The 25,368-nt window shown below is 40.4% G+C and overlaps 3 protein-coding genes and 1 long non-coding RNA gene across 7 annotated transcripts in view; 3 read left to right on the top strand and 1 right to left on the bottom strand.

Moving 5' to 3' along the window:
- The first annotated feature begins 1,718 nt into the window (after positions 1-1,718).
- On the top strand, positions 1,719-2,260 carry LOC129745537 (uncharacterized). 2 transcript variants are annotated; one of them, XR_008737152.1, is made up of 3 exons: positions 1,719-1,838; positions 1,892-2,055; positions 2,139-2,260. It is a non-coding gene; the product is annotated as an uncharacterized LOC129745537 (long non-coding RNA). The 2 variants fall into 2 exon arrangements; XR_008737153.1 differs by having other exon boundaries at positions 2,142-2,258.
- Positions 2,261-5,255: 2,995 nt separating this feature from the next.
- LOC129745536 (guanine nucleotide-binding protein subunit beta-like protein) lies at positions 5,256-7,222 on the top strand. The gene is made up of 3 exons (XM_055738655.1): positions 5,256-5,461; positions 5,674-5,882; positions 6,520-7,222. Exons 1-3 carry the CDS (start codon positions 5,353-5,355, stop codon positions 7,135-7,137), a joined length of 936 nt encoding a protein of 311 aa, XP_055594630.1. The 5' UTR covers positions 5,256-5,352; the 3' UTR covers positions 7,138-7,222.
- A 2,482-nt stretch (positions 7,223-9,704) lies between these two features.
- On the top strand, positions 9,705-11,960 carry LOC129745535 (dolichyl-diphosphooligosaccharide--protein glycosyltransferase subunit 1). The gene is made up of 2 exons (XM_055738654.1): positions 9,705-10,465; positions 10,840-11,960. Exons 1-2 carry the CDS (start codon positions 9,889-9,891, stop codon positions 11,637-11,639), a joined length of 1,377 nt encoding a protein of 458 aa, XP_055594629.1. The 5' UTR covers positions 9,705-9,888; the 3' UTR covers positions 11,640-11,960.
- An 8,110-nt stretch (positions 11,961-20,070) lies between these two features.
- LOC129743587 (adenylyl cyclase-associated protein 2) overlaps positions 20,071-25,368 on the bottom strand; it is a 74,095-nt gene continuing 68,797 nt past the window's right edge. For all 3 annotated transcript variants that reach the window (XM_055735645.1, XM_055735646.1, XM_055735647.1), the window contains 4 exons: positions 21,903-22,263; positions 21,454-21,830; positions 21,239-21,385; positions 20,071-21,178 (listed from right to left, as the gene is read on the bottom strand). In XM_055735645.1, the coding sequence (XP_055591620.1) occupies positions 21,095-21,178; positions 21,239-21,385; positions 21,454-21,830; positions 21,903-22,263 (969 nt within the window). In that variant the 3' untranslated portion in view covers positions 20,071-21,094. The remainder of the gene's footprint in view (positions 21,179-21,238; positions 21,386-21,453; positions 21,831-21,902; positions 22,264-25,368) is intronic.

Raw genomic sequence — 25,368 nt, 5'->3', positions numbered from 1 at the left:
CCTATCAGGTCCACGTTAAATCTTTGAAAAATAAGCCCTATTTGAATCAAATTTCTAGCAACTGGTGCCCTGAATTTGCATTGATTCAGCATCAATCAATGCTAATGTGCTTTGGCCTAATGCCACTGTAGTACTTACATAGTGCTAAAAAGCCTTAAAGCAAGCTTGTGTGATGCCAATTTAATGCTTAGAAAATATAGCATTTGTTATTTTGATTTAGAGCTATGTTGCATTTCAAAAGCATTGTGCAAAGCTGATAAAATCCTAGTTGCATTTTAAAAGAGTGGTATAATTCTAAAATGATGCAGCATAGCACTCGAAGGGCTGTTGTAATGCAAAATTGCACTTGATGTGCTGATATAGTGTAATTTAGCCCTTGAATGCTGGTGTAAAGCTATAAAAATGCAAAGCTTTAGTGCTTATGGTTACTTGGGTATATTACATATTAATATATAAAACCAATATTCTCTACAATAGAGTGGACCACAAATCATAACATACATTTAAAGGTTCAGATGTTTTATTTTCATTATCCTACCAATATTCTCTACAGTAGGGACGTAGAATTGTTCCCAGTGGCACTGGATTTGCAGCACGGTGTTCCAGCCAACCTTCGCCCTTGGAGCAAGACCTCCGATGACGGGGATTGGTCACTGCTACGCCCTGCGAAAGTTATTAAATTAAATAGAAACATGAGGAATTTAAAAACTTTCAGATGAAACTTACTCTCGTCGTTCTTGGAGTGTAGAGAACTCCATTGGCATTCGTTGAAGTAACCCGGCTAGTAACCGGTGTGGCCAATTCGTCAACGCAGTCAACGCAGGAACGAGCCACTTTCCCAACCGGGGTGCTAATGAATTCCTAAACCATAAGCAGCCTTTCCTCCTTGTCGCGCATCTCTTCCTTCAGCTTGCTCTTCTGCTCCTGGAGTTCCAATTCCAGCTCCCGGGTCATTTTTTTCCGATTCGACAGCAATTTTAGAAGTAAACTTTTTCCTCTGGCGTTCTTTTTCAATTTCCGTGCTATCGTGGGCCAAGCTTTCCCTTCGATGAACTCCATCACACAACAGATGTCAAAACTTAATTCAGTTATGACCATTCCATACTAAATAGGCTTATAGTTTGCCAACTAAATAGAGTCCTACGAACACCTATTTAATTGACCGATCCCTCCCGATTACGTCGATCAACTTATTGTGCTACCAAATCATGCGTAATTGTGTGAGCCTACTCATCAGCCGATTTAGTATGGCACCTATTTGTTATGCAAGCGTAGCCCGATTAATCGGCAAACTAAATAGGGTCATTGATTTATGCCATATTCGTTTTCATTCTGGTGGTGCACCGGTAGTGCACCAAGTGCTGTCAAAGCGTTTTTTTTATATGAAGTTGACAGCAGTTGGTGCACAACCATCTTTCCACCAGATGAAAACGAATATGGCATTAGTATGGTGATTCGTAGCCAGACTAAATCGGCACCCTACTAAATATGTGAACGGCGAAATTTTTCATCTGTCAAATTTCCTACACGCTCGATTTGTTATAACCATTTATAGTTCTTAAATAACCATTTTATGATATTTACTTCAAATCCGCCAATATGGTTATTTTTCAATAATTTTTCCTGAAAGAATTTTAACCATTTTGGTAGTTTTCGAGTATAAACCAGAAAATGGTTGAATAATTTGATGTTCTCTATATCGCCATTTTGAAAACGGGTCAAATTGCAGCCGAACGCCCATAAAGCAATTTGATTTCTTCCGCGGAACAGCATCCAGTTTCCCGAAAAATCGGTTCTGGGAATCGTGGAAACTTCGGATTTGTAGGAGATGGAGAAAGGTAAGTGATTTATTCAAATTATTTGTCGATTCCTACATCATAAAAAAATTCAGGGTACCGATTGGATGAATCCGGTTCAATTCCGTGTTGGGAGTATCAACAACATTGAGAAGGACGAGGCCTCGCTCACCGGTCCATCGTTTCCAGCCACAGCAAATGGAAGTACAAAAGGAATCGTTTATCACACCATCCGGAAGGAGCTGTTGTTTGAAAAGCGGTATGTTTGAAAAAAACATCACCAGCCAATCGAAAATTATTCACCAGGCCCTCTTTCTCCACCCCTTACCCCGTTAAAAATAGCAGTGATAATAGTATTGGCCATCCCGCAGGAGCTCTTTTTCTTATCAGGTTTGGTTAGCGCTCGCGGGGGAACTTTACTTCTGCTACCAGGTGATTCGGCTGCTGTTGGTGTAAAGCTGGTGACAATTTCAATTATTCGATTGAATTTTTAAAATTTTTTTGAGAATCATAAATAAATAAGAATACTTAATTTAAAAATTCTGATTGTTATTGACAGTTTTTTGAGAAATCATCATGAATCTGAAAAAGCAGCTCATTTGAATTTCGGTTGAAAAATAACCATTTTTCAACTTCTCCTCCAGAATCCCATTCGGTTGAAAAATAACCATATTCGAACTTCTCCCCAAGAAGTCATTTTATGACTTCTCATGAAGAACTCATAAAATGACATTTCCCGGGAAAAGGTCAAAAATGGTTATTTTTGAATCGTAAATGGTTTAATAATTTCTAGCGTGTATCGGGATATGCACGCTCTTTTATTTTAACTCAAAATTAAGTACGACCGAGGTTCAAAATATAGTTCGATTCTATGAACTTAAAGTTAAGTACCCGTTTTCCTCCTTGCGATGGTTCAAAATGGATTTCGAACTGCGAACTCAAAATTGATCCTTTTTTTTCCTTCGGCGAGGGATCAAAGCTGAGTTCGACCTTATGAACTAAACATTGAACTCTCTTTGTTGGACTGAAAACACTTAGCGAGTTCAGTTCGAACCGGAACAGCAACCAACGAACACGTCGCAAAATTTTGTCGTTCCGGAACAATTACCGGAAGACTATGATGGAATGCATGTTCACCATGACAGCGTAAAATTCTGTCCGTCATTGTCATCATACGGTGAGCGGCTTGGAATGCCCGGAAACTTCCGGATGTTGTTTACTTCCCGTAGAAAGTAACATCCGGAAGTTTTCTTTGACCGGGAGTGTCAAAACTTTCTACCGCTCTGCAATTGCAATGCAATGTACCGGAACAGCAACATCCGGGTACAAGAAATTTTAATCATCCTTTAATTCCCTGAAAATAAGCTACCCTCGAAAAAAAGGATAAATTCGAGTTCGGCTGCCGAACTTAGTATTGAGTATGCATATCAGAACTTAGTTTTGTTATTGCCCAGACAAACTCAAAGTTGAGGGATGCCACTGAAGTGCTGTTTTGAACCAAAACTACTTAATTTTGAGTTTAAAAAAAAGAGCGTGTGGGTCGATTGGATGGAGGTAAATTCCCTTTTGTGGTGACAGTTCACACCTTTTGACAAAACATACACGCTCCTTTTTTCAAGCTCAAAATTAAGTTGTTTTGGTTCAAAACAGAATTTCAGTGGTAGCAACTTTGAGTTCGACAGGCCAACCTCAAAACTTAGCTCGGCCGCCAAACTCAAATTTATTTTTATTATTCGAGGGCTTGCGGATCCGGATGTTGCTTTTCCGGTACATTCAATTGCAATTACAGAGCGGTGGAAAGTTTTGACACTCCCTGTCAAAACTACAAAGGAAACTTCCCACGGGAAATCACATCCGGAAGTTTCCGAGCTTTTCGGTCATTCCTGCAGGGCTTTTCCATAAACTTTTCCGACGAAATATTAATTCGGAACACTAAGTGAACTGAAGTCTTCAGTTGATATTTTCTTTTGAACGTTGGGAAAATTCCCTGTAATATAAATAAAATCGGATTGATATCTAGAAACTACCTTTAAAATGAATATTAACCATAATTTTCCAATTTTTGTTGCACGAAAACAAACGAATTCTGACTGCCCCGCACAAACTGATCAACAATTCTCGCTTTCAAGCACTTGATCGTGTTCACTAGGCTCTCTGAGTCGAGTTTTTTAACGTCTGAGTAATCATACCGCTGATTTCTTGAGTTCAATAAAATCAGCCGTCGGCTGATTTGTAGCCGATGACATCCCAAGCAACCAAAAGTTCGAATATCACTTAAGGAACGAACTAATAAGTTCATATATAGCTGTACAAAAGTTCTGTGGAACTTTTTTGCTGTTCAAAATGCTTTTTCGAGGTCCATGGAACTTCATTCTTTATCAAGTTCAGCCAATACTCAAAAAAAGCTTTAAAGTACTGTTTTGGTTTCTGTTTCTACTTTTTGGGAACTTTAAAGTATGTATGAAGAAAAACAATCTACTTGTTACGTACTTCTCATTTTTTCAAATTCAAGTAGCTATCAAAGGGTTGCAAGTCTTTTTGTACAGCTCAATAGTTCGTAAAAAATCTCTGTTGTACTATTTTGTAAACTTGAAAGTTTTTAATTAGTTCCAACGGGCGTTCAAAAGCAACTTCGTATTATAGAAACTTTGAAGTAGATTTTAAGGCTAAAATCTACTTTTTTCGAACTTCAACACGTGTTTGCATAAATAAACACATCGTTACTTGGGAAACAGCTATATGAAGTACACATTAAGTTCCGCAAGAACTTTTTAACAGCTTGAAAGTGGGAATTAAGTAGAAATAAAGAACCTGAAGGTCGTTTTAAAGAAAATCATCACATCGAGTAAAATCGTTGCCTACTCATGATGTTCATATAGGGCAACAAGTATGGATCTCAACTTTCAAGCGGTGAGCTCGGGTTCGAGGCTTGGTAAGAACATGTTTTTTAAATGTAATGTGAGTGAGTAGCAAATATAGTGATTAATATGAATCAAAATAGCAGACTTGAGAAGGCAATTGAAGGAGCAGAAGAGTAATTTTTTCGATTTTTTATGCTGCTTTAAAGTGGATTTTGAAGCTGGTTAGAAGTTGTTTGACGATTTATGCGAACTTTTTGTCAACTTCAAAGTTCGTTTAACTACTTAAAAATTGAGCTGAAAAGAAGTTATATTATCATACTCGATTAAGCTGATCAAACCTGATAGAGGAATGTTATCCGAACTTTTGATTGCTTAGGATAGTGAATGCGATGCAACGAATGCTATTCAATGCGGTGAACCCGATGAATGTCATCGGTCAACAATGTGGTGACGTCTGAGTAAAAGGTAGCCGGGCTCTGAGTATTCCAAATTTAGAGTGTAGAATCTTATATCCAGGCGAGTGGATAAAGCAGAGCAAACGTCAAACAATTTGACGCAAAACAACTGGCAACATTGGTTATTTGACAGTGAAGTCCGCGTTCCGATTTCTTTTCTTCGCTGAACGTGGACCAACACGGCAGCAGTTTTCTGCAGTCAAGATTTAAGTGACCATTTTAAGGTTAAAATAGTGTAAAATGACTGAAACTTTGCAGCTTCGAGGCCAACTGGTTGGGCACTCCGGATGGGTTACCCAAATCGCAACCAATCCGAAGTATCCGGATATGATCCTGTCTTCGTCTCGTGGTGAGTAATCTTTGTCGATTTTAAATGGCTTCCTCTCCAAAACCGCATGGTTTCCTCTCTTGATGAATTGATGCATAACCTTTAAATTTTCCTACCTGACACGCTTTCTGTATCATGATTTCTTGATAAATTTGCAAATTCAGACTTGAAAAAACCTTTCATTTAACTTCCGGAATAACTTCTTTCTAACATAACCTCATTCTCCGTTCCAGACAAGACCCTCATTGTATGGAAGTTGACCCGTGACGATTCCCAGTATGGAATCCCCCAGAAGCGTCTCTATGGACACTCGCACTTTATCAGCGATGTAGTGCTTTCCTCGGACGGTAACTACGCGCTTTCCGGCTCGTGGGACAAGACACTGCGACTGTGGGATTTGGCTGCTGGAAAATCTACTCGTCGTTTCGAAGATCATACCAAGGTGTGACAGCGTTTTCAAAGGGGAATATTTTTACTGGAATAGGTGAAAAGTTATGAAAACTTATAGAAACTATGTTTCTTTTTCGGGGTCTGGTACCTCGAATCAGAGCAATGTTTCTCTTATTTGAAGATTGAAACGAATATTTTCACAATATTCGTCTCGTTGGTAGGGAACTTAATAGAGCCTATGCGAGGCAGAAGATAAAAAAAAATTAGAGCCAATGCGTGGCAGAAGAAATCAGTAGAGCTAGCGTGACGACGTGTTCCTTGAACTTGAGTGGCGGGAAATCGACTCTTTCGCCGAATAGGTACTGATTCGTAGAATTAGTTGACTGAGTTTTCTAAACCTTCAAACATAAATACTAAATCCAGAATTGATCCTTGTTAGCACAATCCCAGCTCCATGTCGAATCAAATTAATGTTCAATATGGTGTTCATTTTAGAGCGTGCAAGATTAATTTTCTCGATCGTCTTTTTTGCCGGGTTTACATTTTTCTGGTAATTTGGCGCCTTATGGTTGAGATACAAATGCTTTCCAAGCGGAGGATCAATTCTGGATATACATAAGTTTTTTTTTTTCAAATTCAAGTATTCAATTTCTATCAAGGTACTAATTATCTTTTTCTTCGATTGTTAGGATGTTCTGTCGGTAGCCTTCTCTGTGGATAACCGTCAGATCGTGTCCGGATCTCGCGACAAGACCATCAAGCTGTGGAACACCTTGGCCGAGTGCAAGTACACCATCCAAGAGGATGGTCACACCGATTGGGTATCTTGTGTTCGTTTCTCGCCAAACCACACCAATCCCATCATTGTATCTGCTGGTTGGGATCGTACCGTCAAGGTCTGGAACTTGGCTAACTGCAAGCTGAAGACCGATCATCTTGGCCACAACGGTTACCTGAATTCGGTATCTGTTTCCCCAGATGGCTCGCTGTGCACATCCGGTGGCAAGGACTGCAAAGCTTTGTTGTGGGATTTGAACGACGGCAAGCATCTGCACACACTGGAGCACAATGAGGTCATCAACGCTCTGTGCTTCTCGCCAAACCGCTACTGGCTGTGCGTTGCCTATGGTCCATCCATCAAGATCTGGGATCTGGCTTGCAAGACCATGGTTGAAGAGTTGAAGCCATCCAAGGCTGATCCACCACAGTGCTTGTCGCTGGCCTGGTCTACCGATGGACAGACGCTGTATGCCGGTTACTCCGATAACATCATTCGAGTATGGCAAGTGTCCGTATCGGCTCGCTAATCCTGCGGAAATATTTTTAATATTTCTATTATACTAATTCCATAATATTGATTTGGTAGGTTAATAAATCTAGCAAACAAATCTATTTTTCAATTGCTTTTTAATCCGAAAATCCGTGATGAATCATCTTAAATCCGCCTGGAATGGTTCCTAGCTGACTTGTTTTCCATTTAAACTGAAAAAAACCATCGAACCGAGGAAAAACGCTTCTGAAATCTGAAGAGTATTTTTAAAATCCTATTTAATTTCTTCGTCGATAACCCTTTAAAAATACGCAATATCCATGGAAACTAATTGTGTCAGATATTCCACATAGTGAATTTATATTTTAGCCATTTTAGAGCTATTTTTTGATCATAGGGAACATACGGCATTTTCAAACAAATCGTCGTTTGGAGGAGAAAATTGTCTCTTAACTTCTGTTTTCTTTCGTCCTTGATTCGTTGAACTTGCACTTAGACCCAAATGTTTCTGAGGCAAATACTGGGAAATTTTCAACTTTCTCGGCATAGTGGATGTTTAATTAGTGAGTTATCGAGTGTAGCAGTAAATTTTTGATGAAACTCTGTCGCTGTGAATACGATTTTTCATCGTGTATGGCACTGTTTGAATGATCGCGCAAACGGCGGTCTGGATCTAAATATTTTGTACAAACTACCCTCTGTGGCATGGTGCTGTTTGTACAAACATCAGGCTATAATTCTAGAGTTTTATTTGATTAGGTCGTATGAGCCACCCAACTTGTTTCGAGAAAATCGCTGCTGAAGTTTTGTAACACATTTTCAAATCTTGTTTTTCAAATGTGACTCAGAATTGTCTGAAAAATTGTTATGCGATACAATAATAGATAAGAAATGTGCCAGTGAAAGAGATACAGGCATAAATTTAAATGTTCGGGTAAACAAGTACTTACGACCTTTTGCATTACGTTTTTGGCTCAAACGTCGTTTCGCAAATTGGTTTGTTTTATCTGATAACATGACTTATTTTGTCCTAACCTTCGCTTATTTCTGATAATTTGCTTTAAGTACTAAATTTCTCATAATTTCTAAACATATTATGGCTCCTCTGGGGTATGACTCAATTATTGGCAAGTAATTTGAGGAAATTCCTCCAACGGTTATTGAAATAATTCTCAAGCATCTTAAAAAAGAGGATTAAATAAAGTGGACTTACGTTTGAATCCCTGAAGCGTTGTCTGCGGGTGATATGCGCTCTACAGAATTGGTGAGAGGGCCTTGTCCAAGTCTCTTAACATTAGAGTTTAGCAATCTCTAATCACCTCTGTGCGGCAGCTTGGATTCTGTGCTGCGAGGGACTGTGAATCAGGTTCCTATTCAACTGGAAATGGCCGATTACTAGCTGGGACTCTGCTGATAACCATTCATAGAGTGCAGAAACCACAGAAATAGCTCATCCGAAGCTTTTATGTTGACTGCCACTGTTGGGAGAAAAATTATCGAGCTGAAAAAGAAATTTAGACATAAATCTAACGATTATTGCACTTACCCAGTAACAAGATAAAGAAATTTATTTCACTGCGATAATCAGAACCACTCTTATAAACGATTCCCGTTTTAATAAATTAACATTTCAGCACCTGGCAGTGAATTTCCTTCCAAAATGCAAAACGTTGCAAAAACCAACCCGACGAAATGTTGTTTTACGTCATTTTGCATCACGGCAATCCAGTGCTGCGCAAAACGTCGTTAAAACCAATTTGCACTAAAAAATGAAAAAGTGTTTATGCGTCTTAATTTCAAATCATGTTCTAAAATTTATTTATTGATCAAATGAAACCAAATTTTTACCTAACATATACCGTATTTTTTTACTCCTGGAGGCAAACTAGAGGCAACCTAGGTTCGCTCTAACTGCTGTCATCGTGCTCATTTATTGCTCGAGAGGCAACCTAGGTTCGCTCGAAAAAGGGACGGAGTCGCCCTGAGAAAAAAGTCAGTTTTGCGAGAAGTCCACCAATACTCTCAACGTTGTTGTCAAAACATTAAACAGCTGTTTTTGGCTGAAAACAAACAGTTGAAATAATGAACGGGCAAATGATTATTGCCAAGATTTTGAACCTCTCAGCCAAGGAAAATCGTACTATATGCAGTCCAGTGCAATCCGGACACGAAAAACGGCAATCCGGATGTGAAGAACTGAATGAAGAAATCTAGAAGGGAGAACAAAATGACAGCTGCATGTAAACATTGCGCTCGTTCTCACGCACACCTACGTATGGAATAACTCGAAACCCGAAACTCGTTTTTCTATTCTGACGGTTCCAGAGCCAAATCCGGAATCAAAAAAAAATACGCCAATAGAAAACATGTTTTTCAATCGTTTGCAGTGAATAGCTCGATTTTGTTTATGTTGGCTCATACGACCTAATCAAAACAAACTCTAGAATTACTGTGAAAGAGTGAATCGGAGGCGACATCGGTCAAACCAGGAAACTTCTGTTTTTAACGCCTAAATGTTCACAATCTGAATTTAGATTGCCTTTTGTTTCTCAGTGTAAAATATACATCGGGCAACCCTTTTGAAATAATCGACAGCGCACGAACACGTCAATCTTTCGAGGTGTCAGGCTCTGCAATCGACCGGTTCTGTTTGCGTGTCTTTTCCACGGCTCGATTTTCTAAAGAAAATCGTGAAAAAGGAGTTTTTCCATTCTGTCTTCGTTTAATAATAAGGAAAATCTAGTAGAACCGTATCTGGAAAAGGTAACGTTCGACAACGGTAAGCAAAATGGGTAAAGGAGTTCTGGCGGTGGCCTTGTTTGTAGCCGGTATTTTCTGTGCTCAATCGGCTATCGATGTAGAAATCGAAAATAAGAACGTAGACCGAACTATCGATCTGACCAGCCAACTGGTTAAAGTCAGCTACAAAATAACGCTGGAGCACAAGGCAAAGAAAGCCATCAGCAGTTATCTGTTCATCGTACCAAACGAGGACCGAGAACGGCTATCGTTCATATCGGCTAAGGATGCGTCCAAGAAAGATCTGAAGCTAACAGAAACTGCCTCCCCCAAGGGTGCCACCTTTTCGATGACTCTGCCAGCATCAGCCGGTACAACAAATCCGGTCGTCTATATCGAAACGGTGTTTACAAAATCATTGCTTCCCTACCCAACTGCAATAGCTCAAACTGAGCGACAGCTGGTGCAATACTTTGGCAACGCCTACGTCTATTCTCCCTTCCGCACCAGCACCCAGAAGACAACAGTACACTTGAGCTCCCGGAATGTGGAAAGTTTCACACAATTTAAGCCGGCCGTCCACGCTGACAGCACCATCACATATGGACCGTACGATAACATTGCGGGTGAGTTGATTTTTTAATTTTGTTTCCTGTAATCTAATCGGTTAAGTATAGAATTATTACTACTTAGTAAAATTTTACATTATTTTCTAAACGATGATGCTTAAAAGAAACTATCTACCACTTTTACTACCAAACCCACCAAAAAAATACTAAGTACCTGTAAAAACTAATTGTGCAGCTTATTTTACTCTCCGTGATACACTTTAGTAAAACTTTAAATAACTTATCTTTCATAGCATCATGAAACTATGTCTGACCATAGGAAAGAAATTGATTTAAAACAAAATCATGTATGGTTCAATTTATCCACATATTTTGATAATCATGATTTAGTCACAAGTACCTATCTGATAAAATGGTTTCTGTATTTTCAGCTTTCTCGAGTGAACCGATTACCATCCACTTTGAAAACTACACTCCATTCTTGACCGTGACCAGGCTGGAGCGTGTGATCGAGGTTTCCCACTGGGGTAACATCGCCGTCGAGGAATCCATCGATATCATCCATTCAGGAGCATCGTTGAAGGGGCCATTCTCGCGCTACGATTACCAGAAGGATTCCCGTTCTAATCAGGCAAGCGTAAAGTCCTATAAAACACTTCTTCCGGCTTCGGCCACCGGAGTGTACTATCGGGATACGAATGGAAATATTTCTACCTCGGCCATGCGAGTGCTGAAGGATTCCGTTGAGCTGGATCTCCGCCCACGCTTCCCACTTTTTGGAGGATGGAAGACGTACTACACCCTAGGATACAATGTGCCGAGTTTCGAATATCTGTTCCAAACTGGAGACAACTTTTTGCTGAAAATGCGCGTACTCGATCACATCTTTGATGATATGGTGGTAGATGAAGTGACCACAAAAATCATTCTTCCAGAAGGATCCACCAACATCAAATTGATTGCCCCGTACTCGGTAACTCGCCATCCCGATTCACTCCATTACACCTATTTGGACACATTCGGCCGACCAGTTATTTCGTTCAGCAAAAAGAATGTTGTCGAGCATCACATCACCGACTTTAATCTAAAGTACAATTTTAGTCGAGTAATGATGCTTCAGGAACCGCTACTGGTGGTTGGTTTCCTGTATGTATTGTTTGTGTTGGTGATCGTCTGGATGAGGCTAGATTTCTCAATAATCAAAGAGAAGGAACATCTTCATAAGGATTAAACCATTTGCCTAGGCGTAGACAAAAGGAACGTAAATATTCCAAATTATTGAGCATAAGTACATTTAAAATACCGCACTTACTAAGAAGCATTTAGAAAACGTTCCGTCGAAAAACAAAAATACACACAAATCTCACGCAACACAAGGATTCAGTTTTCTTCACCAAATGCGATAGTCAGTGTGTATCAAGGAGAAATCTACGCCGGACACTTCACAAGAAAAAGTCTGATAGCATTTTTTGTTTGCTTAAACTCTTTCAGTTTTAGTAATTAAGAATGAATGAACTGTAGAATGCGTTTGAATAAACAGTAAACAATACAAGTCATCGTCCGATTTGCTATATGTTTTGAAGAAAGTCTTATAAATACATGAAATGGGATCGAGCAAGTTAAGAATTCACTTTTCGGATTTGTTAACTGATCAGGATTGTTCTGGATGACATGAATCGATAGCATCATACATTTGAGAAAAAGCGGTAGAAATTTCGACACTTACGGCACGTTTTGAAAATTTTGCCATGCAAAAACATTTTCAAGATCTGTGGCCTTCTTGTTTTTTTTACAACACGTGTTGTATTTTCGCATACTGTGATGCAAAAATAGCAATATTTCTATCACGTACGGCTGAAATAGAAACAGTGTTGTAAAAAATACAACGCCCCAAGATCTTGAAAACATTTTTGCATGGTAAAATTTTCAAAATGTCAAAATTTCTACCACTTTTTCCCAACACCAGTGAACTTGCTCTTAATGATGTAAAACCGTTCAAATTCTTGCATACAACATAAACTATTTAGTGGACTGTATTAAGTACTGACTTTGACTTGTTTCTAGTAACAAGCCAGCCTAGGGCTGACTTGTGCTCGACATTTCGGAAAAAACCTCTTGGGCGCGCAAGGCTGACCGTAAATGCTATCAGCATGGCCATGTTGCTACTGATAATTTTTCCCATTAAACTGGTTCATGATGACCCGTTCGGCCCAGAACACTAATATCATAAAAATTTTATCGTACAGAAATCAGGTACTGAGCAAATATTATCAACAGAATACAATAAGGACTACAAATGAGTTTGCTATGTTGAAGAAGGTTATTGGAAAGCAATCTTTCAATAGGAATCTCTCTTCATTTTACTGCATGAAAAACTATTTTTTCAACACCAGCGAGTCCTAAAATTGCACAAAACTATTTTTGAAACCATAGGATAAAACTCCATTCGTTTCGCATCACTTACCTCAAGCGGACGTACTTTTCCCTCGCTAGTGGTTCACAAAAACAAAAGTGTTAGAACGGGTGTTTTTTTTTTGGTTCTTATCTAACCAAGAGTGTGTTCCGAAAGTGCATTTTGTTTCCCCAATTATCCGGAATTATTTGCCGTTACCGGGAAGCAAAAGTACCTACAGAACAATAGTGCCAGTTCATCTAGTTTCCGCATCATCACGATATCCAGAGCAGAAGACAATAGAATCTGCCGGTGAATAGATAGTCGCCAGTCAGGTGGTATAGGGTGTACCCTAGAGTAGGGAGTACCCAATTAACCAAGTTTGGTTATTTTTTCCAAAAAAAAATAATTTTTTTTTGGTTTTTTTTCTTTTTCTTTTGGTTTTTTTTTCTTCGTTTTCTACTATTGTTGTTATTATTACTTTATTATATACATATTTTTCCTTTTACTACTATTTACTTTTTTGATTTTTTTTTTGTAAATTGTAATATTTTAGGGTTTTTTATCTCCGCTCTAAGCCCATTAGCTCGAAAAACGCCGACTAATGGATGACGACGGCGAGGCGGGTAAAGATCCTCCCTCTCTAGAGGATCATGATTCCGAGGAAATACTTTCCGAGGAATTTATCGAAGAACACCCCATGTATCTTTCGGACACGGAAAACACCACTTCCCCTTTACCGTTGTCCTGTAATCTGCCCTTCTCCTCAACTCCCTTTGTATTTGGTAATGCTCCATCATCATCAACCTCTGCTCAAGAAACTAACGAGCTACCCAAACCTCCCCCTCGCCGTCGGGTTTACCAACCTGAATCGACGGGACCTTGGGTAGTTTACATCCGGTCCAAAATGAATGGGAAATCACCCAATGTGATTTCAATCGCCCGGGACCTTGATCGTTCTTACCCTTCCGTAATCAGCTACCAGCCGATGAGACCGCACAAGATGCGCATTGTTGTTGGTAGCCTGAAGGAAGCAAATGCCATTGCTTGTGACCCGAAGTTTACGATCGAATACCGCGTATACGTTCCCGCTCGTGACGTGGAAATCGACGGAGTGGTAACCGAAGAGGGTTTGACCGTCGATGATCTTGTGAATTCCGGGGTTGGCCGATTCAAAGACCCTGGTCTTCCCACGGTCAAGGTGCTGGACGCGCGTCAGCTGAAATCAGCATCTGGCGAGGGGGAAAAGAGAACATTTTCCCTGTCGAACTCCTATCGTGTTACCTTTTCCGGCACTGCACTTCCTGATTTCGTTGCGATCGGGAAGGTTCGTCTACCTGTGAGACTTTATGTGCCTTCGGTCATGTTCTGCCAGAATTGCAAGCAGTTGGATCATACGGCCGCCTTCTGTTGCAATCAGGCACGCTGCTCTAAGTGCGGGGAGAAGCATGCGGAAGCTTCGTGTGAAATACAAGCAGTAAGCAAGTGTTTGTATTGCACAGGCGAGGAATCTCATGCTCTCTCGGCGTGTCCGAAGTACTTATCGCGCCGGGAAAAAATCAAGACTTCTTTAAAAACCCGCTCTAAAAATCATATAGAGACATGCTGATGAAGTCTTTGCCAATCGTCTCAGAGAACCAGTTTGGCCTTCTAAGTGAGTATGAATCCGAAGGGGAGGATCCATGTGAAGGAACATCAGCTGGGCCATTTGTTAAAAAAAATGTTTCACAGGCTCCAAAAAGGAAACGCACAACTAACACACAACCCCGTTCAGCTGCCAACAAAGTTAATAAATCCAAAAATCCTCAAAGTGGAAATAGTTATTCTAACCCTCCTATTCAGAGCCCTCCGGGTTTTAATCCGTCCCCGAAGGACTTCCCTCCACTTTCTGGTAAGTCAAAACCCCAGACTTCCCTTCAGAATTCAGGACCATCAGTAGCTAACAGGAATGCAACAATTCCCAGAGAAACTGCACCTGATCCATCGTCGAACAGTTTGCCCAGCTTTTCGGATGATGGTAAGATGAAATTTTCGGAAATTGTTGCGTTCATCCTGGACTTTTTCAGTGTACCAGTAGGCTGGAGGACTATGATTAATATGTTTGTACCTCTTTTAAGAGAAGTCTTGAAAAAGAAAGCTCTCACTATGACCCTCATCGCAGAAGCAATTTCTTTTGATGAATAACTCGTCCACTGAGGTAAGAGAAATTGTTTCTGTATTGCAATGGAACTGCAGAAGTATTTTACCAAAACTAGACTCCTTTAAAGTATTGGTACACAATTTGAATTGTGATGTGTTCGCATTATGTGAAACTTGGCTCTCACCTAACATTGATTTCAACTTCCATAGCCACAATATTATTCGCCTGGATCGAGATGGGCAAAGAGGGGGTGGCGTTCTTTTGGGGATCAAGAAATGTTACTCCTTCTATCGTATTCCACTACAATCATCTCCAGGTATTGAAGTCGTCAGTTGCCAAGCTAGAATTAAAGGCCAAGACCTTTGCCTAGCCTCGGTATATATTCCGCCAAATTCAAGCGTGAGCGGGAACCAATTGGCGAATATTATTTCACTTCTTCCAGAACCCCGACTAGTTCTGGGAGACTTCAACTCCCATGGCGTGGGCTGGGGTAGCTCACGTGATGATGATCGTGCTAACATTATATATGAGCTGTGCGACGACTTCAACATGACTGTCTTAAACAATGGGGAAGTGACTCGAATTAATGGATCCCAATCACAGCATAGTATTTTAGACCTTTCATTAGCTTCTTCCTCTCTGAGTTTGGATTGTACGTGGAAGGTAATCCAAGACCCTCAGGGAAGCGATCATCTGCCTATCAATATTTCTATCACCAGTGGTCGTAGTCCACTCGAAGAGATCAATATTCCTTATGACCTCACAAAGAATATAGATTGGAAAAAGTATGCATCGGGTATCATTGAAGCCATCGACTCAACAGACGAACTGCCTCCGGAGGCAGAGTACAGTTTTATTTCCGGGACAATTGTGGACTGTGCAATCGGGGCACAGGTCAGACCGAATGAAAACTCGACGATACAGAAACGGCCTCCCACTCCGTGGTGGGATGGAGATTGCACGCGCGCGCGAGCTGAAAAGTGCAAGGCGTTTGTTGAGTTTCGCAGAACCGGATTGCCAGAGAAGTTCCAACGTTACTTGTCCTTGGAACGCAAGTTCAAGAACTTGATCAGGGGCAAGAAACGTGGGTACTGGCGGCGATTCGTGGATGGGTTATCTCGAGAAACGTCTCTGCATACGCTGTGGAAAACAGCACGAAACATGCGAAATCACACACCTTCGAACGAAAGTGAGGAAAGCTCGAGTCGATGGCTGACACAGTTCGCGAAAAAGGTCTGTCCGGACGCAGTACCAGTTCAGAACATCTATCGGGACACAGAGAATAGTTCCGAAACGGAGGATCAATTCTCGATGGTCGAACTTTCACTTGCGCTCTGGTCTTGTAACAATTCCGCTCCCGGATTGGACAGAATCAAATTCAACTTGTTGAAGAATCTGCCAGATACCGCTAAGAAACGCTTGTTGAATTTATTTAATAAATGTTTAGAGATGAACATTGTCCCGCATGACTGGAGACAAGTGAAAGTCATCGCCATCCAAAAACCGGGAAAACCAGTTTCTGATTACAACTCGTATAGGCCGATTGCAATGCTCTCGTGTCTCCGGAAATTGCTTGAAAAAATGATTCTCTTTCGGCTGGATAAATGGGTTGAATCAAACAACCTGTTGTCAAGTACACAATTTGGATTCCGTAGAGGCAAGGGTACGAACGACTGTCTAGCATTACTTTCATCAGACATTCAATTGGCGTTTGCCCAAAAAGAGCAGATGGGGGCAGTATTTCTGGACATCAAAGGGGCATTCGATTCGGTGTCCATAGAAGTGCTTTCTAGTAATCTTAACTCTTGCGGACTTTCACCAATATTGAATAATTTTCTATATAACCTGTTGTCTGAAAAAATCATGCATTTTAGTCATGGAGAAACCAAAGTTGAACGAATTAGTTACATGGGTCTACCCCAAAGCTCATGTTTAAGCCCCCTGCTATACAACTTTTATGTCCGAGAAATCGATGCTTGTATGGCACAAAATTGCACGCTAAGACAGCTTGCGGATGACTGTGTTGTTCATATCACGGGTAAAAAAGACACTCAAATAAAATCTCCGTTGCAAGAAACTCTAAATAATTTATCATATTGGGCCAGGAATCTAGGTATCGAGTTTTCGCCTAGTAAAACCGAGTTAGTAGTTTTTTCAAGGAAGCATTCCCCTCCTCAAATAGAGCTCCTTATGATGGGTAGAACTCTAACTCAATCTCTTAGTTTTAAGTATTTGGGTGTCTGGTTCGACTCTAAATGCCTCTGGGGAAAACATATTAGGTACTTGACTCAAAAATGCCAAAAGAGAATCAATTTTCTTCGAACGATTACTGGAACCTGGTGGGGTGCTCATCCACAGGACCTCATCAGGTTATACCAAACAACGATACTGTCGGTCATAGAATACGGAAGCTTTTGCTTTGGGTCAGCCGCGGATACCCACTTGATTAAACTATAACGAATACAGTATCGTTGTTTGCGTATTGCCATGGGTTGTATGCAGTCGACACATACGATGTGCCTCGAAGTACTGGCGGGAGTAATGCCGTTGAAAAATCGGTTCTTCGATTTATCGCTACGTTTCCTAATTCGAAGTGTTACTATGAATCCTTTGGTGATAGAAAATTTGGAAAGGCTTATGAATATTAATTCGCAAGTAAAATATGTAAACAATTATCAAACTTTTAGTCAGTTAGAAATAAACCCTTCTTTGTTAAATTCGGACACGAGTCACTTTTACCCGATCAGTAGTTCCTTAATAAAATTCGATCTGTCCATGACCGCTGACATCCGTGGAATTCCAGATCACGTCCGACCCAACGTCATTCCTTCAATCTTTGCATCAAAAGTACGTGAAATTGACCCTACAAAAATGTTCTTTACTGATGGTTCTAGAATCGACGGCGCGACTGGTTTCGCAGTGTATAATGAGCGCTTTGAAGCTTCTTTCAAGCTTCAAGAGCCATGCTCCGTTTACGTTGCCGAATTAGCCGCAATTTATTGTACCTTGGAACACATTCGCACTCTGCCCGTAGACCACTATTTCATCTATTCGGATAGTCTCAGCTCCGTTGAGGCGATTCGATCGATGAAACTGATGAAGCGCTCTTCCCATTTTTTGCTGGAAATTTCAGGGATATTGGGCGCTTTGATCGAAAATTCGTACAGGATTACCTTAGCTTGGATCCCGTCTCATTGTCTTATTCAAGGCAATGAGAATGCGGACTCATTGGCTAAGGTGGGCGCGTTACAAGGTGAAATCTTTGAGAGGATAATAACTTACAATGAATATTTTTCAATACCTCGCACTTTAGCGATTAACGCTTGGCAGTCTAGCTGGGATAATGGCACAAAGGGACGTTGGCTCCATACGATTATCCCTAAGGTTCCGACGAAGGCATGGTTTAAGCATTTTAACATGAGTCGCGATTTCATTCGCGTGGTTTCTCGGCTCATGTCAAATCACTGCCGGCTTGACGCGCATTTGTTTCGTATACAACTAGTTACAAGCAATGTTTGTGTTTGTGGGGATGGCTACCACGACATTGATCATGTTGTGTGGACGTGTGAACGGTTTGATCGATCGAGGGCTTGGCTACTGGATACCCTTAGGGCCCGACGTAAACTACCTGGTGTTCCAATTCGAGACATCTTGGCAAACTTAGATTTAGAATATTTGTACCCCATCTACAAATATCTCAAACTGTCTGACTTGGTCGTTTAGTCCTCTTCCCCTCTGTCTATACTCTATCTAATGCTCGTTTCGTCTATTTATTAGAACAAACTTTCATCCGACGGGTCCTACAACACCACATAGAAGGCTGGCCAGGAAGTCGAAACCCTGAGGTAGCTATCGAAACCACAGCTACAGGAAGCCATCACCGGACCCTAACGGAAACTGTTCTTGGAAGTGACCCCAGTTAATCCCCTTCCCTTTCCTATATTAAGATATGAAATAACAGTTGAGTAGCCGCGACGATTACGGCCCCCCTCTTACTAACCCAAAGTTAGGAAAAATACTCCCGGCACATACAAACTTCATAAGTAAAATGCCTTAATAAAACCATTTGTAAATAAAAAAAAAAAAAAGGATAAAACTCCATATCACCTATCTGTGAGTATTTCTTCTCTTATAGACTCATTTTATTTATTATGATAAAATTTTAAGAGTTGACCATAGATGACCTGCCGTTCCAAGCAAAAGTGTCTCATATGACTTTTGGGTCATTTTTACTTTTTTTTTGTCGGAAACGATCTCTTTTAATGTTAACTTTCGAATAAAAATACGAGCGAGTATACCATAGTATTTGTACTATGTGCTATGCTGATAAAGTGGGTGGAGAAGGAGGTAGGAGCCTTTAGGGGATTTTTTATGAATCGCGTGCAAACGTCCGAAATCATAACCACTACTTACTACTTCCAAGTTTGATGATGAAAGCTAAAACTGTAGATTTTTAGAAAAAAGTGGAACTAATTTCTCAAATTATTGATCAACCTAATTTTTCAGCTACAGAGATAAGAAGAGCTTTTGTAATGCTAGAACAGAGATAAGAAGAGCTTTTGTAATGCTAGAACAGAGATAAGAAGAGCTTTTGTAATGCTAGAAAAAGTATAGCCGTGTGACATTATTGGAACTCGTAGTTATTTGCGATCTGATTCAACGCAAAAAAAATACACGGTGTATTTTTGGCTTTAAACTTTTATTTGTTGTAGGAAATGTTACAGATTACAATGTTAATTAATCAATTTTAACTATTTACTCCCATTAACTGTCGGTAAAATTTCAGTTTTCTAGAAAAATAGTTGAAACTTCAATCCCGTTTTTCTTGGTTGCACGATTTCTACATGGGACAATTTTGCTTGGAACGGCAGTATATTCTGAGTGGTCAAAGGCTGAGTAAGTGCTGATTTAAAAATGTTTGCAGTAACCTTTCAATTTAACATTGAACATAGAGTTAACTCGTTGAACAACGGCAAATATGTTAGCAACCTTATTGGGGCATTCTGAAAACATTTAAACGTTTTTCCGACCACTTAGACCTTATCGTATCAAAAGAATAATTTCAAGAATTTTGTTCTAATAAAAGCTGGATGGATTTCGGATACTATTTCAGTTATTAAAACGAAACCGTTCATATGTATGGAGTACCATAATTTATAGCTTTAGTGTTCATAGTTTGCAGTTCCGGTTTTGATAAAATGACAAATCAATTGATGAGTTCAAAACAAATCAGTGTCATGCTTACTTATTATGATAATTTTGAATCTTTTCCACCGTTCTAATTAGAGCATTCAAATACTTTCACAACACGACTTTTCGAAATAGGGCGTGAGTTTCGGCCTCACGCTAGAGCCCCTTCCATTTGCTACCAATCACTTTTAACTGCTTTCAAATTTGCTTTAACTAATTTTTCCATCGTCTATGTCCTCGATGTAGATAAAACCGGTTAGATAAATATGGATATCAATGGTTAGTTATTATTAATATTTTACTATGCCATAACGGTATTTTATGATGCATGTTGGCGAAGGATTTATGTTTCTTTTTCTGAGTTGATGACATTTTGGATATATACTAATTGGAAAAGAATCCAATGAACATGAATATTAAAGCAATAATTCAAAAAATCTGAATGAAGGTTGTTAGTTTTACCTTGAAACACTCTCAAAAACTCACTGATAGAACATAAATTTCATTTAAATTGATATTGGTGATACTTTTAATGCTTTTATTAATTTAAATTTAAGCAAAAATGTTATTAAATGCAATTTATTTAGTTCAAGTTGTTCGATTTATCAGACGTTTGGACAATACATTTGTAAACAATACGAAAATAGATGATTCCTAAAAAATCGTGATTTTATAAACATCGAAAAAAAAAATAATGACTAGCGATAGAGCATGGAAGGTAAAGTGAAGTTAATTTGTTAGTGAGCTTTTTTTGTTATCTTTTCCTTTTAAAAACAGCATTATACATTTTTTTCTTGTATCACTCTGCTCTCAATGATCTCAATAATGTACCTACTTAAATGGGCATTTCAAAATGATATTGGGCCGTTTTTATGCTCTTTGTGTGTTCTTTGAATGAAAACGATCTACGAGGCTAAATGTTTCCGCTGTGTGTTGGAGGATTTGAATCTAAAATGATGACACCTTAACCGAGGCTCTCCACACATGTCGTGTTCAGACTCTGGCCCTTGATGATGGTCTTGAACTGCTCGGGGATCGGCTGTTCTACCTGTAGAGCAAAAAAGTGCAATCAGTCAAACGACTATTATCTTTAAAATAGTTAACTTACATAATCTCCACTTGTTCCCTTCGGGATCATAACGTTCATCTCAGACGATTTTGAGCTTACAATTTCAACATCCAACGAATCGGCCGACAGATACATCTGGCATCCATCGGTTTTATCAACGGAAATCGTAGGCACCTTGCCGAGAACCTATATACGAAAAAGCGTCAACAGTTTACATTTCTGACAAAACAAAAAACAATTCACATTCAACCCACCTGCATCTGCACGCTCTGGCAGTTGACAAATTCGGCTGAAGCCACCAACGATTCAAACACGAGCGAACATTTCTTGCACGAATCCATCACTACGCTGTTGATTTTACCCTTGATTTGAAGGGTTGAGTTCTCGCAACGAAACATATAAACGACATTGTTCATTTCGGCATTTTCTACCAGCAATCCTGTGTTTCCCTTCTGATACTCGATCAACCACTTCTTACCGTCACGGACAAACGATGGAGGCTTCGCGGCAGCTGGTGCCGAAACGGATTTGGTACCGTTGCTGATACCACTCGGTGCCTTGTAAGGGGCTGGACCAGATCGCAGATTTGGATTCTTGTGAGTTTGCATATCAGCCGTAACCTTTTTCAAACCTGTTACAAAAATAAGATAAAATATCATTTTATTGCATTTGATCTTCAAAGAATAAAAAAAAGAATATGTACCCTTCGTGATATCAGCGCCCTGGTTGATTTGGGCGAAAAGAGCACTCCGATCGTCTCCACCGTCTCCGGAGATGCTAAGATCACCGAGGGGCATCATAGGTGGTGGTGGTGGCAGACCGCCAGGTGGTGGTGGAGGTGGAATAGCACCGGCCGTGGCCGCCGGTTTTCCCTTGCCAGCCCAAACCAAACCGGTCGTGTGGTGCTGTTTAATGTACTGCTGCAGTTCGGCGAGCGTTTGGACCCAAGCACGTACCCATTCTACGTGGGTGGAATCCTTCTCTTTCCAATCTTTCAGCACGCGATTCGTGTAGAACTGGCCGGCATCATTCATTTCCTTTACGTATGGGCCGGGGGTAGGAGCCTGTTAGTAGGTGACATGATGGGAGAGAAATATTTGAATTAGGACATTATAAACGTGCTTCAAATTATCCATGTCATTGAAAAAAAGTACCATAGCCACTTTAACTAACTCAAATTTGTAGTTTCAAGCGGCCGCAAAGCGAATCTTGACGTGGAGAACACAAGGCACAGCACAGCCACAGCCTAGGCAAGTCTTGCTTTAACACGTCCGTAGCCCTGGGACCCATATTCGGGTGACGGGTGTATTTCCTGGGAGGCCCTGTCACATAAAAAACGTGCGACGCTATCTTACGCAAGTTAGCCTTTCAGTTTAGCCACACGTTGCAAACCATGGAGTTCTCGCTATTTGTTTTCTCGTTCAGAGAAACAACCAGAATGAGCGTTGCGACGAACGTGTTAATCTGACTTATGAAGAGAGAGAGAAAACTTTACTCGGGAACGAGGAGTTGATTTCCTGTTACTCCCGCAGACCCATACAGCCTTATAAGATGGGGACCGATAAACGAAAGAATTATCATAACCAAATTCAGAATGTTGGCAGTCGGTCGAGCTCTGCTAATGTGAACAACACACGCAGGTAAAAGTAAAATGCTAGAGGTTTTCTATGTACAAAAGACACAGCTCCGATCACCAACTATGGCTGAAGTCGATTCCAACGTAGCGCCGGCCCCGAGATCTCAGCGCAAGGACTACCACCATGTGAATTGGGTTCCCTTCAGCCGTATGGTGGACAGAAACATCGACGAGAACCCACGACTGAACTCCGAAGAGGATATCGACCTGGCAATCGCGGGACTACAACGAGCCATATCCGTGGCTGACGAGGTTCTAGTACGGCGAGTTCCTGTGCGGGGTAAGTTTGTAGCCATTGATTCCCATACCCAGTTGCTTATTTTTTTTTTTTTGTTTCGATTATAGTCGTTTTACCATCTTTATGGCATTCGCGACTTTATCAACGTTACAGTTGGCGGATCGTTATTGAAAAACTTATCCGGTACAACTGTGTTCGATGTTTACTCTTGGGCTCGAACTCGCGGACATCGGCTCAGGAGACAACAGACTTGCCAACTGAGCTATATCTCAAGCCCAGTTGCTTATTAGATTGTAGAAATTGCAAAGACGTCAACACATGACTGATCTGAATGGGCAGATTGCCTCCAGGATGACTGCACTCCGAAACAAGAGTTTTGAGCGTATCGTGGAAAATCTGGATGATCGCTCCCAGCTTTTTTGGAAAATAGCCAAAGTTCTTAGGTCCCTTCTCAAACCTGTTCCTCCTCTTAAAATTGCTGATTCAATTCTTGTCACCCCTGAAGAAAAGGCAAATGCCATAGGCGACCATTTTCTTACATCGTATTTGCTTGGCTCTAACGTCCAAACCCCGCTAGAATCTCAAGTTGCGCAATGCGTCCACAATTTAGATACCTGGAGCTTCACTACTTCCCGATTAGCTGGAAAATAGCCGAAATCATCCCCATCCGTAAACCTGGAAAAGATCCAACATTGCCTTCAAGCTACAGACCTATAAGTCTCCTTTCAGCACTGAGCAAACTTTTTTAAAGGCTTTTACTAAAACGGTTGCTTAAGTTTGTGGAGGAACACAACATATTCCTTCCTGAGCAATTTGGTTTCAGGAAGGGACATTCAACCTCACACCAGCTAAATAATTAGGGTGATAAATAACATCAAAAGGAACAAAAGTCTATCTAAGTCTACAGCCATGGCCTTACTTAGACGTCGAGGAAGCGTTTGACAATATTTGGCATGATGGACTAGTTTACAAGCTATGCTCAATCAATTTCCCTGTACATCTCATCAAAATCACCCGAAACGATCATCAGCATAGGTCGTTTAGGGTGTCGTTGAATAGTAGAGTGCCCCAAATGACCCGACATATGAAAAAGTTATGCGCTGCAGGCCTAAATTGATCCTAGGCCTAGTACAAGGTCTCATGCCGAATTTGGGCCAGATCAGATCACGGGAAGTGGTTGCTCAACGAGCCTAAAGTTTGTATGAGTTTGTTCGGGAGGAACATGAAAATCCAGTTTTTCATGAATAACTTTGGCATGAGACCTTGTACTAAGCCTAGGATCAATTTAAGCCTGCAACGCATAACATTTTACAAGCTTGAAATTTCTCATGCAAATCTGGGGCAGTCTATTGAATAGTTGCTTATCAGACATCATCTCCATCCCGGCAGGTGTTCCGCAAGGTAGCTTGTTGGGCCCATTACTCTACATCATCTCCACCTCCGACATTCTTCCCCTCGGGGATGGTTGCATGTTTTACCTACATGCGAATGATACCGCAATTGCCGCTAAGGGAAGAAAGCCCCGTGAAATCACAAACAAACTATAACGATCCCAAACACCTTTGCAAACTAGGCCAAAATATGGGAAATCAAAATCAATGCCTCCAAGACCCAAGTAATTATGTTTCTCCACAAACAATCCCAAAACTTAAACCTCCATCCAAATGTACGGTAATCATGGACGGCATTAGGGTCGAATTGTCCACTGAGGTCGTTTACTTAGGACTAATGTTTGACGAAAAACTGCTCGTTAGATCACATATCGAAAGAACGTTGACAAAGTGTCATTCGTTAATAAGATGTTTATACTCGCTGATAAATCGCCAAACCTGCCTCTCATGGATAAATAAATTGGCTGTCTACAAGCAAATTATTTCACCTGCAATCTTCTACGCTTCTGTGGTGTGGGGATCGCGCTCAAACTCATGAGAACAAACTGCAAGTGGTCCAGAACCCAATCTTGAGGATGATACTGGATCGCCCTTTCCACACCAGAGTTTCCGAACTCCACAACAAATTGGATACTAACATTAGTGAAACAATCAAATCTGATAGGATCAGGAAAATACAAATAGCTTTAAAAAAAAATGAATCATCAAAGTTGAAAAGGGTATCCCGTGTCTCTTAAAATATAAATATGTAAAATTGTAATAAAAATTTGAAATAAAAGTACATTTCCAAGTCAAGCCGAAATAAAGACATCCCCGTTCATCGCTCGACTGTTGAGCAGTTAAGACTACTTTTAGTTATTGTTGCGTTCGCATTACTTATTGCTCAAAACCTTCGGTATGAGCC

The sequence above is a fragment of the Uranotaenia lowii genome, chromosome 2 (genome assembly GCF_029784155.1).
Source record: "Uranotaenia lowii strain MFRU-FL chromosome 2, ASM2978415v1, whole genome shotgun sequence".
Taxonomy (NCBI): domain Eukaryota; kingdom Metazoa; phylum Arthropoda; class Insecta; order Diptera; family Culicidae; genus Uranotaenia; species Uranotaenia lowii.
This window is presented reverse-complemented; position numbering and strand designations above follow the sequence as displayed.